At 41.1% G+C, this 14,765-nt stretch overlaps 1 protein-coding gene across 1 annotated transcript in view; it reads right to left on the bottom strand.

The window, feature by feature from the left end:
• Positions 1-12,337, bottom strand: part of LOC126298290 (uncharacterized) — a 54,941-nt gene extending 42,604 nt beyond the window's left edge. Inside the window, exon 1 of the mRNA XM_049989588.1 lies at positions 12,172-12,337. Coding sequence (XP_049845545.1) covers positions 12,172-12,337 — 166 coding nt within the window. The remainder of the gene's footprint in view (positions 1-12,171) is intronic.
• Between the last annotated feature and the right edge of the window lie 2,428 nt (positions 12,338-14,765).

The raw sequence follows: 14,765 nt of genomic DNA, 5'->3' as shown, positions 1-14,765 counted from the left end.
ATTGCTGCCTTCCACGAGTCCATCGAGCCATGTAACCGTTAATTACGCCCAAATATTTATGTATATCGTATGCAAGGGGTCAGAATAAATTAGCAATTACTATGTTACTGGCAGCGAACATTAAGGGATGATAGCATGATACTTTATCTTTAGCTCACCCGACTGGAGACAGCGTTTCTCATACGACAGAAAATTTATAATTAAGTTTCGTGAAGGCTTTTTAGTACTTAATGTTCATTCACCATTAACACAGTGAATGCATATCTAGCGAATGTGAAAAAACAAAAACAAAATGATATCGGCTCTGAAAGTGTTTCAGAGCTGTCCTCGACTCTAGAAAACATAACGTATATACACTGATGCTCCAAAGAACGGATATACCCATGCGTATTCAAATGCACATATATGTAAACAGTAGAATGCGGCTCTGCGGTCGGCAACGCCTGTATAAGAAAATAAGTGTCTGGCGCAGTTGTTATATCGGTTACTGCTGTTACAATGGCAGGTTATCAAGATTAAAGTGAGCACGAGCGATGGGACACAACATCTCCGAGGTAGCGATGAAGTGGGTTTTTCCCGTACGACCATTTCACGGGTGTACCGTAAATACCAGGAATCCAGTAAAACTTCAAATCTCCGACATCGCTGCGGCCGGAAAAAGAACCTGCACGAACGGGACCAACGTCGACTGAAGAGAATCGTTCAACGTGACGGAAGTGCAATCTTTCAGCACATTTCTGCAGATTTCAATGCTGGGCCATCAACAAGTGTCAGCGTGCAAACCATTCAACGAAACATCATCGAAATGGGTTTTCGGAGCAGAAGGCCCACTCGTATACGCTTCATAACTGCACGACACAAAGCTTTAAGCCTCTCCTGGGCCGGCCAACACCGACACTGGACTGTTGATGAGTGCAAACATGTTGCCTGGTCAGATGAGTCTCGTTTCAAACGGTAGTGAGCGGATGGACGTGTATTGGTAAGGAGACAACCTCATTAATCCAATCCCTGCATGTTAGCAGGGCACTGTTCATACTGGTGGAGGCTCTGTAACAGTGAGAGGCATGTGCAGTGCGAGTAATATGGGACGCCTGGTACGTCTAGATACGACTGTAACACGTGACACGTACGTAAGCACTGTGTCTGATCACCTGCATTCATTCATGTCCGTTGTGCGTTCCGACGAACTTGAGCAATTCCAGCAGGACAATGCGACACCCCAAACGTTCAGAACTGCTACACAGTGGCTCCAGGAACACTCTTCTGAGTTGAAACTCTTCCGCTGGCCACCGAACTCTCCAGACATGAACATTATTGAGCAAATCTATGATGGCTTGCGAGGTGCTCGTCCTCTGCAGAACTCATGGAATCAGGTCCCTCCAGCACTACTTCAGACATTAGTCGAGTCCATGCCACGTCGTCTTGAGGCACTTCTGTATGCTCGCGGGGCTCTACACGATATTAGGCTGTTGTACCAGTTTCTTTGGCTTCTCAGTGTAAATGCGTCTACGTGGCTTATCCAGTCATAGTATCTTATTTGTTTATTGTTATCCCATCTACTTATGTGATAACAGAACTAATGCCAGAGATAGCTCATGTTTGTCTTTAAAAGGAGTATTTCACTATCATCAACACGTATATGGGACAAATAATGCCTCGGGAGATGGAGTGGAACTATGACACGCTGTAAAGGAAAGAAATAAGGGTTTTATGTCCTAACGACGCACAGTTGGGCAACGTTCCGATTCTAGTCACAGGAAACCATGTGTTAATTGCACAGGTGCAATCGTATCCAGTTCTGCGGTCTCATTCCAGTCTCTAGTCGATATGATACGTGCCGTGACATTTCAGGGAAAACAGTGAATCGGACAACGATACGTTTTTCAGATACTGTTTGCGTGGCCTGTTTAATATATGACAGTGATCCTGCCTAGTTTTTAGCATAAAATACGACGGGTAACCTTCCAGAAGGTATTTTTATCACAATTTGTATTGACTTAACACTAAGCTTCTACCTACTTAACACTAAGCTTCTACCTATGTTAGTACTATCCGAAATTGTTGGCTACAAAATTTCCTCTTTGTGGCTCCACTTTTTGTAAATGACTCTCCTACTATCTTAACAGTATATTTAACGAGTTCAAATGTATTTGCGTTCACATATTTGAATGTTTTTAGTGTATGGTCACTTTCCTACCGTGTTGCACGGCCACACGGTAAAAATAGGTCCCTCATTATTGCAGTCTCATTAGCTATTATCTGCACAAAAAATGCCCTTAGGGTTTTGTGCGGAATTCTTCGGCAGCGATTCGGAATTGTGATGATAATTTTTTCCTCAAATTAGCGAATAATTTTTTTTTACAAAATTAAAATTTCCCCGAGTAAAGTTATTCTTTTCGCGAAATGTTACATAACTGTTCAGATTTTGTACAGAGAACTCTAAAACATAGCTATCAAGAACTCTGGAAAAATGTGTATTTTTCAAAAGTCGAGTGTCAACTTCGCAGGACTCACAATATTGTGCAATAATGCCCTAAGCCGACATCAGTCTACATATTTTTGATGCACAGGTTTGCCATAATCGAAACTGCTCCTTTACCAACTGGGAGCTCAGAAAAAGGATACCCAACGTCATCGAGAAAATTTTACACGCAAATACCCCAGTGAGAAAGCGATGCATGTCGTGTTTCATCGGCGTCTAGCATCTTCGGATTTATTCATCACTATAGTCCAGCAAATGACAATTGAAGAAAATAAACAGATGTCATCTGAGATAAAAGATCTGCTTTTCGAACACACAGAAAATGTTGCGGGGAAGGCAAACCAAAGACTGCGTTCTATTGGCAGGACACTAGGAAAATGTAACAGATCTACTAAGGAGAATGCCTACACTACGCTTGTCCGTCCTCTTGTAGAATGCTGTTCCGCGGTGTGGGATCCGTACCAGATGGAACTGACGGAGTACATCGAAAAAGTTCAAAGAAGGGCAGCACGTTTTGTATTATCGCGAAATATGGGAGGGAGAGAGTGTGACTGAAATGATGAATTTGGGCTGGACATCATTAAGGAGGATATAAGATGAACATTAACAAAAGCAAAACGAGGATAATGGAATGTAGTCAAATTAAATCGGGTGATGCTGAGGGAATTAGATTAGGAAATGAGACACTTAAAGTAGTAAAGGAGTTTTGCTATTTAGGAAGTAAAATAACTGATGATGGTCGAAGTAGAGAGGATATAAAATGTAGACTGGCAATGGCAAGGAAAGCGTTTCTGAAGAAGAGAAATTTGTTAACATCGAATATAGATTTATGTAGCAGGAAGTCGTTTCTGAAAGTATTTGTTTGGAGTGTAGCCATGTATGGAAGTGAAACATGGACGATTACTAGTTTGGACAAGAAGAGAATAGAAGCTTTCGAAATGTGGTGCTACAGAAGAATACTGAAGATAAGGTGGATAGGTCACGTAACTAATGAGGAGGTATTGAATAGGATTGGGGAGAAGAGAAGTTTGTGGCACAACTTGACTAGAAGAAGGGATCGGTTGGTAGGACATGTTTTGAGGCATCAAGGGATCACAAATTTAGCATTGGAGGGCAGCGTGGAGGGTAAAAATCGTAGAGGGAGACCGAGAGATGAGTACACTAAGCAGATTCAGAAGGATGTAGGTTGCAGTAGGTACTGGGAGATGAAGCAGCTTGCACAGGATAGAGTAGCATGGAGAGCTGCATCAAACCAGTCTCAGGACTGAAGACAACAACAACAACATCATTAAAAGAAAAGCGTTTTTCGTTGCTACAGAATCTTCTCGGAAATTCCAATCACCAACTTTCTCCTACGAATGCGAAAATATTTTGTTGACATCGACTTACTTAGAGAAAAACGATCACCACGATAAAATAAGGGAAATCAGAGCTCCTGCGGAAGATACAGGTGTTCGTTCTTTCCGCGCGCTGCACGAGGTTGGAATAATAGAGAATTGTGAAGGTGGTTCGATGACCCCTCTGCCAGGCACTTAAATGTGATTTACAGAGTATCCATGTAGATGTAGATGTAGATTTATCTCCCGTTGGACAACCCGACACCGACCCTTCTGAAAGTGATAACGAAACAAGCGTTGAATGTCACTATTATTTCAGTTTAAAAATGTAAAATATCGTATAAAACATTTCAGTAAAGTAATTTCGACTTCTAATTCGTAATCAGCGACCTCACAATCCTTTATACCCGAGGTTTTACTCGAATCCGCTAAATTTATGATTTTTAATTTGCCAAATTGTACCCGCCATTTTGAATTTTTTAATTCCGACATAGGTTTTTTAATAAGATATCAAAAGAATCTAAAAAAACACAATTTTGTTGAATTTTACATCCATTTTTCTGTCATGTCCAGGTTTTGAGGCGAGTTGGCCCACTGTGCGACACAGCAAAGACTTGGACTGGCTAAGAAGGGGAAGGAAATCGGCCTTGTCCTTCTCAATGGCATCTTTCTGGCGTTCTCCTTAGCCGATTTAGGGAAACGACAAGGAAGATATATCTGGACTGCTGAACCGGTGCTGTTTTCTGCTCCTCCCGAATGTGAGTGCAGTATATTCACCACTGCCCTTTCGGTCTCGGTGGTGATGTAGGTTAGTTGAAGCAAATGCGATTCCTTAGTAGATTGCAAACCGGTGAACTGCAATTTTTGTAGCATGGAGACTGCCTATAAAACACCTATCTGGCTTATAAAAGAATACTGTTCCATATAAAATAGTATTAACAGATAGCATTGTGTGTATATGGAGATGAGTAGCCTGTGTGGAGAGGATTATCTGATTAATGCGGGAGTGTAAAAGAAATATTGCGAGATCGGAAATGGTAGACCCATGAAGAAAGAAATATAATATTTACTGAAAACCTTCGCCAAGAGTTACAACAACCGTTTATCGTTTCGGAATCTACAAATATTATGTAGATGGAATTATACTAGTAACGGCTCCCACAGAAGCATGTAGAAGCGCATTACTCTCATTATTCTCCCTCTGTGAGTACTACGGGAGGACATTTAACTACAGTAGGTAGTGCTTCTTATCAAATAGTTTTCGGTAATTTTCGTGAACAATGCTGAAACGTTGGATTTTGCTATAAGTGTAAGAGAAATTATTGATGTAATAAGAATAAAATTGCTGTAAACTCTAAATGTAATAAGAATAAACTTGCTGTAAACTGTAACTCAAATATTCTCGCATCACCATACTCTCGTGTTAAACTTCCGGTACTTGTAACTAACCAAGCATATGCTGATTCGTTTATAATACAATGTACAATATTTCAACGAGATCATGTAACGTAATTACATTTGCTGTGTGTCAATGCTATACTTTAAAAATACTTCACTGGATTCTGACCGAAAGAGGTGACGCAGAGGTTATGAAACTGGATTCGTGTGTGCGGCGACTGTGTCTCAACTCCACGTCCAGGTGTCCAGTTATATTTTTTCTGTGGTTTCTCTAAAACACTCAAGGCAAATGCTGTTGTTGTTCCTTTTAAAAGGACACCGTCGATTTCTTTCACCATCCTCTCCCATTCCGGGCTTGTTGTCGGTCTCGAATGACCCCATCGTCGACTGCCCGTTGAACTCCAAACTTTGTTCATAATTGTATGCAGGTAGGAGACAATAAAGCCACACCTTGCCCGGGTCGTACATCAAAAAAACATGTGCAGTTCGTTACTTGAAGTTTTGTTACTTGCAAAGTATTGGAATTTAATTTCCCTAAAAGTCATTAAAATTTGTTCCCTATCATTTCTGAACTACAATCTCGAGATACGTACAGTATGCAGCTGATACAATACCGAGTTAGTATCTCTTGCATATCATACTTCTCTTACTGTCAGACGAATAAAACCAGCTTACTTTGAATAAGGGAAGGTAACTAAAATCAGGTACTTTTTAACTTCTTAGAGTCTGCTTAGTCAAAGGTCCACATAGGAATCTTTAAAATATCTCTGCTGTATTTTTTCTGAAGTTTTCCCGGTGGACAGATTATTGCTTCATGATTCGGGCGTGCAGCCCGGATACTTCTGGTAGATGATGGAACATTCTTGCTGTATTTCATATACGCTTTCTCACACAGTAAATAACGTGCTATGAGCAGAGGTTATACTAACAAATGAAGGCACAAAGAGGGTAATTTCAGTAGTTAACACTATATCGCCTAAAGGAACTGAAACAGCTATAACGTAACTACATATTTTTTTAAACTGCAAGACATTTGACTTATTCCTAATTGTGATTACCTTCCACTGTTTCATTTTCATTAATTATCCCTGTCTTGCTGTCTCCTTTCTCGTGTCTCGTATTTTCTCCACGAATATTTGATCACGACTGAAAATTGCGGTTTACTCAAACTGAATATGACCGCTGTCGTCCTTAATTCACGATAAATGACCGATAAACACCTCAAAAATTGTAGGAATTAGTGTTGGGGAAGAAGAGATCGGAAATTATCGTTTATTTATGTCTTTCTCATTTTAATGAATTTGCTCTTCAACATTTTTCCGAACGGTTTGTGTAAGCATATGCCTTTCCTGACACTAATGTTAACTCATACTGGTAAAACTGAGTACATACAACAGGCGCATGTGCATATACAAGGTAGTAATGAGAAAATGATCCATGTTCTCCAAAATAAGCATGACCACGTTCTGAAAACAGCCCGAAGGGCGGTTTGCTAGAGCATTGTTCGTTGCTGTGGCGAATGGAAGGCACTTACTTCTGGCTCGCCTTCCCGAACCCGGAAGAAAACGCTTAGCGTGGTATGCTGTCTGAGTAAATCTCCAGAGAAGAGAAAGTAAAGCAGAATAATGCACTGCGATGAAAATAAACACTTAAGGTTTAGCCCTTCTTTATCTTAAATTCTAGTGCACTGCAAAACTGACTTACTTCCTGTTGAAATCCATTATTTGAGTTAACACTCAAACTTCATTCAAGTTCTTGGGCCAATTAGTTGTCGCTAAATGAAGAATAAGGACTGAAAATTCATGGGAAACGCAAGAGCGTTGTTACATAACGCCTGTTAACCGGTTTCACAATGCTAGTAGAAGATGTTTTCTTTTATCCAGTACTTCATCACTGGGTTCAAATGATGATAATCGCATTAGTGAGCTTCCAGAGCGAGGAATTAAATAGATATAGGAAAAAAATCGAAGTTATGTCTTGAAAAATATCAGCTGGCGAATCACGGTGTCACTGTAACAGATAGCCCAGAACTTCAGATCAACGCAGATAACGATGTTTTCGAAGTATTGTAGGTGGTAGTGATTTTGAATTTGTCTCTCAACCAACAGAAATCGTTTAAGTTTTACAGCATTCGGCATCAGTTTTTTTCTCAATAACAATTAATTAGGGTCCCTGTACTTCAAGTGAATTACTTTTAGTGGATTTCCGAAGAAAGGGATAAATTTTTCGTCATATTTTGAAGAGATGTGAAAAAAGTTAGATTATAGAATCTAACATCGGATTGCCCTTCATTCAAATGAGGTTTATCACCTTGTGAATGATCTCAATGAGTTTTGTAACTAAAATGCGAACTCGAATTGTAGCACATCACGTTTATGATAAGAAAAGGGGTTTTCGGCATCTGCCTGTGTCCAAAAATGCAATAAGACTTTTTTTATTATTGGCTTCCGTATTTTAAGGTACAGTCACCTGAAGACGATTGCCTTCTTTATTTGTATGGCGCAGTGCCTAACCTAATGAGAAGATCCACGTTTTCCCTACGGATGGACATGTTAGGTATTTGCTCAAAGAAGGAAAAAAATGAAGATGAGGGTTTAACAGGTCTGTTTCCTGACCTTTTTGATCATGTTGGAGCTATTCTAACTGACTGTGAACAAGAATTGGCATGGCCAGTAAGCATAAAAGCAAGGTCTACAGCCGGTTTCATTGAAATCTCTCGGAATTTTTATATAATTTCTTGATTGTGATTTTATGGAGTTCAGCTTCATTATTATGATGAACATATCTCCGCAACGCAGTCAACGATAATTTACGTCGTAGAAGTGCCGTGACGAAGTCAAAATCACAAGAAGCAGACCTGTATGTTACAGTGGCGATAATATTTCACACACTAAGTGCAAACTTACATATTATTATCCGAAAGCGTCACAACGTATATGGCATATTCGCGCATAAAATAACGGAGTACGTCATTTGTGCTCCTCATACAAAAGTAAATTAAAATTGTATATGACAAGGGGTAATAAACTTCATAAACTATCCTCAGAAGATGCCCACATCACTAATACATAATTTACACTTTTTTAAAGACACACAGAAACAATTACTATGTGTATTGTAGTATAACAATGTTTCTTCAAGGAATTACTTAAATCTTTCTAAGCGAATCCAAAGTTAAGATTTGACATCGATATCGATAAGAATAATCCCTTAAAAATTGGTGTGTCTTTATGTATACATCTGAATATGATTACACCGTAAATTTCTGTTCTCTCACTCAGTTTCTCCTTTCTCGTTTATTATTATTATTATTATTATTATTATTATTAAGAAAGCGAGACGACGTAGAGCTTTCAATTTTATCCGGAAATGCTACGAGGCGTCTGCATTTTGCTTTACATGGGCGTATTCGCAGTGCCAGACAGTAAAAGCAGATTAAAAATACATAGTGAGAACACAGCTGGCGTGATCAGTAGTCCCTACATGGACGTTTAAGATGTCTTTTAGGTTTCTTACTTGGAAACGTCCTTTCATCATCTCACTCACATGAGTGGAGTATGGTTTTGAGTCAGGAGTTTTTTGAGACTTCCCACCTTTAACTCAATCTAAAGTAGATCTCTTGATCTCAACGAGCGCCATTACACTACATATTGACCACTGAACAAAACAAAACAGCAATATAGCGTAACTCCGTAGGACCAACATACGTTTTAGTGACATCAGTATGAGCGGCGTTTTACTTGTTGCAGAATGAAGCGCACTATGGAAGTAGATTTAAAGTCTAAATTACCGAGATTCTTATTACAAATCAGTTTATTCAGTGACTGTCGAAAATTTCATTGAAGACATGGCGAATTTTTATCGTTTCTGTTCAGCTGAACTGAATGCACTGACAGAAGAAATTCCAATATACCAAGCTGAACTTGTAAAACTACCATGTACGCACCATATTCTAATTTGAAATTGTATTACGTGGATGCACTCATCGATGGCAGTTGTCTTCTGACAACTCACTAATACCCAAAGTAGTTTACGTGTTCTTCCCGTTATACAGTTTTTGTTTAGTTAATAACAGAGTATTAAGTATCTGATTCACTTAATCGAACATACTATCCTACTTCTGTAATATTTGCGATGAAAGTCCGTCATATTATCGTTTTTTGCACTTTAGATACGCCTACCTCTACATACATACTTTTGAAAACTCTATGAAGTTCATTGTAGAGGATACTACATGTTATTGTTTTCACATTCCCGTCGCATATGGCGAGCGAGAAGAATCACAGCTTAAATGCCTTAAATAGGCTAATCAAGTCTTCTTGGCAGCTACGGAGCTATACTGAGGGGCCTCAAGAATATCTTTCGATTCTTCCCCTGATACCGGTTTTTGAAGTTTTGTAAACAGGCTTTCGCGGGGTAACTGGCGGCTTTCTTCAACAGTCTACCAATTTTTCAGTATTTTCGTTAAGTTCTCCCGTGAGCCAGACAAACCATACATACTTAAGTAATGGTAAGTATTTGCGTGGCTATAGCCGCTTTTGGAACTGTAATTGAAGATAACAGGATTTATTGACAAAGAGATGTGTACTAATGTGGAATATATGTTAGAATGGTATGGCTGTACGGATTTCTTTACTTAATTTGCTACATACATATGGTTCCTCAGAAAGTGGTTGTGCAATCGTTAAAGCGCTGGTCTCGTATTCGATGGAAGTAGGGTTAAAATTTATTATTGTTATTCTGATGTTGTTCTCTATGATTTCCGCGAATAGCTTAAAACAGATGCTATATATTCCATTAAAGTGGTCATGGGTGATGTCCATTTGTCGACAGCACGTTAGGCGCTGTTACTTGTACCTTAATTCTCAGTTCCCAACATGGTGCTTAACTGACACATACAGACGGACCTCCTTGAAAATGTGATTTGTTTTCTTTTATAGTATCATGACGTTTAAGTAAATTACCATTCATACATCACAAGAAAATATGTTTGATATTTAGTTCAAGAGTAATATGTTTCCTCCAGTGTCTTAGCATTCAGTTCAAATTATCAGAAAAGATTTGGCCCCTCATTAAATGTAGAAGTGAACCACACGCAGCTGAGCTATTCATTTGGTTTTAAACTGATTAGTATGACAGTATACGGAATTATATGAATCCTGGCATTCGTTCAGAAACTAACTGAATAATCTAAAGGTTCCTTACTTTTTACATCATAGATGGGTTAACTAAGGTTCAAGCTATAATTCTTTTCCGTTCTACACTTCCAGATTTGGTGTAGCCTTCAGACAAACGACAGAGATCTGGCCCCTAATTATGTCACAGTCTCACTTATTTAAAATAAATTTATTTTACATTCACCAAGAACTCACAGCGCTGCATAATACAACATACTTCTGACATATCTGCTGAAATTTGTTAACTGGTCTAGAAATAGTTGTTTTCCAGTAACATAACAGCAGAAAAACAATATTTACGAAATTAAAATATGTAGGCGTGACACATGGTTAATAATTTATCTGCCGGTACCATCTTAGACATGACATCATATAATCCCAAACACCACATAAATTAGGGGGATAGCAGTTGTAAAATTGATCAAACGTCAATGTAAAACATGAGTAAAGGCAGCAGGGACTGAAAAGAGTATAACCACAACAACACAAACAAAACTAAAATTTTACTGTGTTTTGGCAGGTACTGGCGAAATGAAATATATCTATAGTATGTTCTGCATTCGTAACAATTCGTAATGAAAAACTGAAATTGAAACAATTGAAATCTCGGTATACTTGTAAGGTGAATGTACTGAGCATATCAAGTTCCAGGGTCTCTGATAGCTCCGATGATCACGTGATCCAATGTGTATCTTGTGGGTAGTGGATCAGTCTTTGGTGGTGCTGTTTCGATTACAGACACAAAGCTGCTACTGGTTTAGCTAACTCACTTTAAGGGGACACAAGGTGAGAAGTAAAAAAAAAAAATCACTAGACCGAACAGTAAATCACTCAACACCGTACAATATAGCAAACTCTCAGGAAAGTTTGTTCCTCTAAAACAGAAAAACGAGAGAGCGACTTTGACTCCGTAAATTGCATTAGTGAAACTGTTGCAAGATTTGAGGGCTAACAAAAGATATTGAGAAAATCTATTTTCTACGGACTAATGGTGATACTCGGAAGTAGATTTTTTCCTAAGTCGTTAGTGGTCAGATCTTCAACTATTACTGCGAATGACATGGCTCGATTACTCGTAATAAAAAAAATTACAAATTAAAGCTAAAACAAAACAAAATTCCATCGAGCGTTTTTCGAATGCTTAATCATCCAATGTTTACATTTTTGATGCAATATACGAAACTTTGGAATACATATCGAGATTTACTACGTGTGCTTTCGAATTACTTCAGTGCTGTTGAGCCCGATTTAGGCGCAAACAACCACTGCTCAGTTTTCATTATATCTATAAGAAATGAGTAAAAGGTTCATACTTTGCCCTTGAGTTTTCAAATTACTTCAATACTACTGAAGCTGACGTAGTAGTCTCTCTATATATCGAGTACGAATGCGATCGATTTTCGACCAAGCATTATGGATCAACAATGTGTTTTGCTACTGTTATTTCGGATTGTAATACTCTCCTCCCCCAAATCCTGTAAGATTTGGAGTTTCCAAAGAACTTCAATGCGGTATCTTCAGGCGCACCTGACTGCTTATACTGTGGCTCCACGGTGCGTGCATCGAACCAACTTCCACACCCTCGTATCGATACGGCGCACGCAAAAGTATCTGGAATGGCGCAACAGCTACTACGAATTTTTCCGTAACTACCGACGGAATGTCGCTGAAAACAGACGAGGCACTTCCGAAGAGGTGAAAGTCGCCCCTGCGCGTCAGGCCTTTGAAGACGAGAGGGGAAAAAATCCGCATCGAGGGAAAGGCGGTGGCGACTTACCGGAGCCACGCCCCCGCGTCGGCACGGCGTCGGTCGGCGCCGGCGTCGCGTCGGCGTCGGCGTCGGCGTCGGCGTGCTGCGCGGCGGGCGTCCGCCGAGTGTGTGCGCCGGCGGCGCCGTGGCCGCTGCGCTTCCCCCGCTCCCTGCCAGCAATAATTGGCGACATTACGGCCAGGGACACTAATGGCCTGGCCTCCCCGCTAACCAGCAATCACACTTCTCTCCGCACGCCGACCTACACACCAGTTTTTTGTACTGTGGCCGGCCTTTATTACAGTTCTCCGGGCACGTTTTATTTCTTATTTCACGTCTTTCCGTCTTAGCATCCTGCGATCCGTCGCCAGCACCTGCATCCGGGCTGTCGATTCTGTCGATACAAAACTCGCCTTCTATGGGACGAGGTCGCATTCCGGGCACGTATTAGGCCTCTTTCCCCAATACAGTTTCGCTATATTATAGCCCCAGGGAGGTGCTGGGCTAATCACGTGCTTCTCGAAACACGGAGGCGCCACTGCTGTCGATAACCATTTTCGGTCTTCATCAACCGCCGATTCCTAGGAATGATGGAGACGATCTCTGTCAATGTTTGTCATGTTCTCTACAAATGTGCTACCTTATTTTAAGTAACTCTCTCACTATTTCACCCGCAGCATTGTTGTAGTCATTTAGCACGAAAAATTCTAAAAAGAAAGCAAATTCACAGCTGTGAACTCAGTAGTAATTCCTCATAGGCCAGAGATTATACCAGCGTCGACGATGATGCATCGCACTTAAGGCTGGCCATTGAAATTACACTACCATGAAATAGACTGAATTGGCAACAGTCATGGGATACCTCCTAATGTCATATCGTACCTCCTTTTCCCCGGCGTAGTGCAGAAACTCGAAGTGGCATGGACTCATCAAGTCGCTGGAAGTCACCTGCAGAAATACTGAACCGCACTGCTTCTATAAAAAAATGGTTCAAATGGCTCTGAGCACTATAGGACTTAACATCTGAAGTCATCAGTCCCCTAGAGCTTAGAACTATTTAAACCTAACTAACATAAGGACATTACACACATCCATGCCCGAGGCAGGATTCAAACCTGCGACCGTAGAGGTCGCGCGGTTCCAGACTGAAGCGTCTAGAACCCCTCGGCCCCACCGGCTGGCCTACTGCTTCTATAACAGTTCATAATAGCGAAAGTGTTGCCGGTGGAGGATATTGTACACGAATTGGCCTCTCGATCATGTATCATCAATGTTCGATAGAATTCATGTCGGACGATCTGGGTGGCCAAATCATTCGCTCGACTTATCCAGAATCTCCTTCAAACCAACAGCGAACAGTTGTGGCCGGTGACATGGCTCACTGTCAGCCATAAAAATTCCATTGTTCCAGAATGAAATTTTCACTCTGCAGCGGAGTGTGCGCTCATATGAAAATTCCGGGAGCTTAAATCTAAGTGCCGGACCGAGACTCGAACTCGGGACCTTTGCCTTTCACGGGCAAGTGCATTACCAACTTTTTTGTTTTGTTTGACTTTGTTTCCTTGTTCGATATTGTTCGTTGCGTTTGGTCTGGGCGGACGTCACAAGACATCCGTTCAAGTTGATCGTTGATTTCTTGACTCAGTTTTTTTTATTAAAGAGAGCACGCAGCCCTCTGACCGAACACACTGAGCTACCGTGCCAGCAACCAACTGAGCTACTCAAAACGACTCACGCCCTGTCCTTACAGCTTCACTTGTTCCAGTACCTCGTCTCCTACCTTCAAAACTTCACAGAAGCTCTCCTGCGAACCTTGCAGAACTAGCACTCCTGAAAGAAAGGATATTGCAGAGACATGGCTTACCCACAGCCTGGGGGATGATTCCAGAATGAGATTTTCACTCTGCAGCGGAGTGTGAGCTGATATGAAACTTCCTGGCCCTTTTACAACTTAGTGCCGGACCGAGACTCGAAGTCGCGAGCTTTGTCTTTCACGGGCAAGAGTTCTACCGAATGAGCTACCCAAGCAGGACTCACGACCCCTCCCCACAGCTTCAATTCTGCCAGTACCTGGTCTCCGGCTTTCCAAACTACACAGAAGCTCTTTTGGGGACATCGCAGAACAACACACTCCTGGAAGCAAGGATATCGTGGAGACAATGTTTAGCCGCAGTCTGGGGGATGTTTCCAGAATGAAATTTTCACTGCGGAGTGTCCGCTGATATGAAACTTCATGGCAGATTGAAACTCTGACCGAGACCCGAACTCGGGACCAGAAGAGCTTCTGTGAAGTTTGGAAGGTACTTGCAGAACTGAAACTGTGGGGACGGGTCGTGAGTCGTGCTTGGGTACCTCAGCCGGCGCCGGCACGGTAGCTCAGCGGGTTCGGCCAGAGGGCTGAGTGCTCTCTGTAATAAAAAAAACTGAGTCAAGGAATGAACGATCAACTTGAACGGATGTCTTTTGACGTCGCCCAGAACAAACGCAACGAACAATACCGAACAAAATGAAAGCCGGTAGAGCATTTCCCCACGACGGCAAAAGTCCCGAGTTCGAGTCTCGGTATGGCACACTATTTTAATCTGCCAGGAAGTTTCAATTCTGTCTTTGTGTGGGAACAT

The sequence above is a fragment of the Schistocerca gregaria genome, chromosome X, assembly GCF_023897955.1.
Source record: "Schistocerca gregaria isolate iqSchGreg1 chromosome X, iqSchGreg1.2, whole genome shotgun sequence".
Classification (NCBI taxonomy): Eukaryota; Metazoa; Arthropoda; class Insecta; order Orthoptera; family Acrididae; genus Schistocerca; species Schistocerca gregaria.
This window is presented reverse-complemented; position numbering and strand designations above follow the sequence as displayed.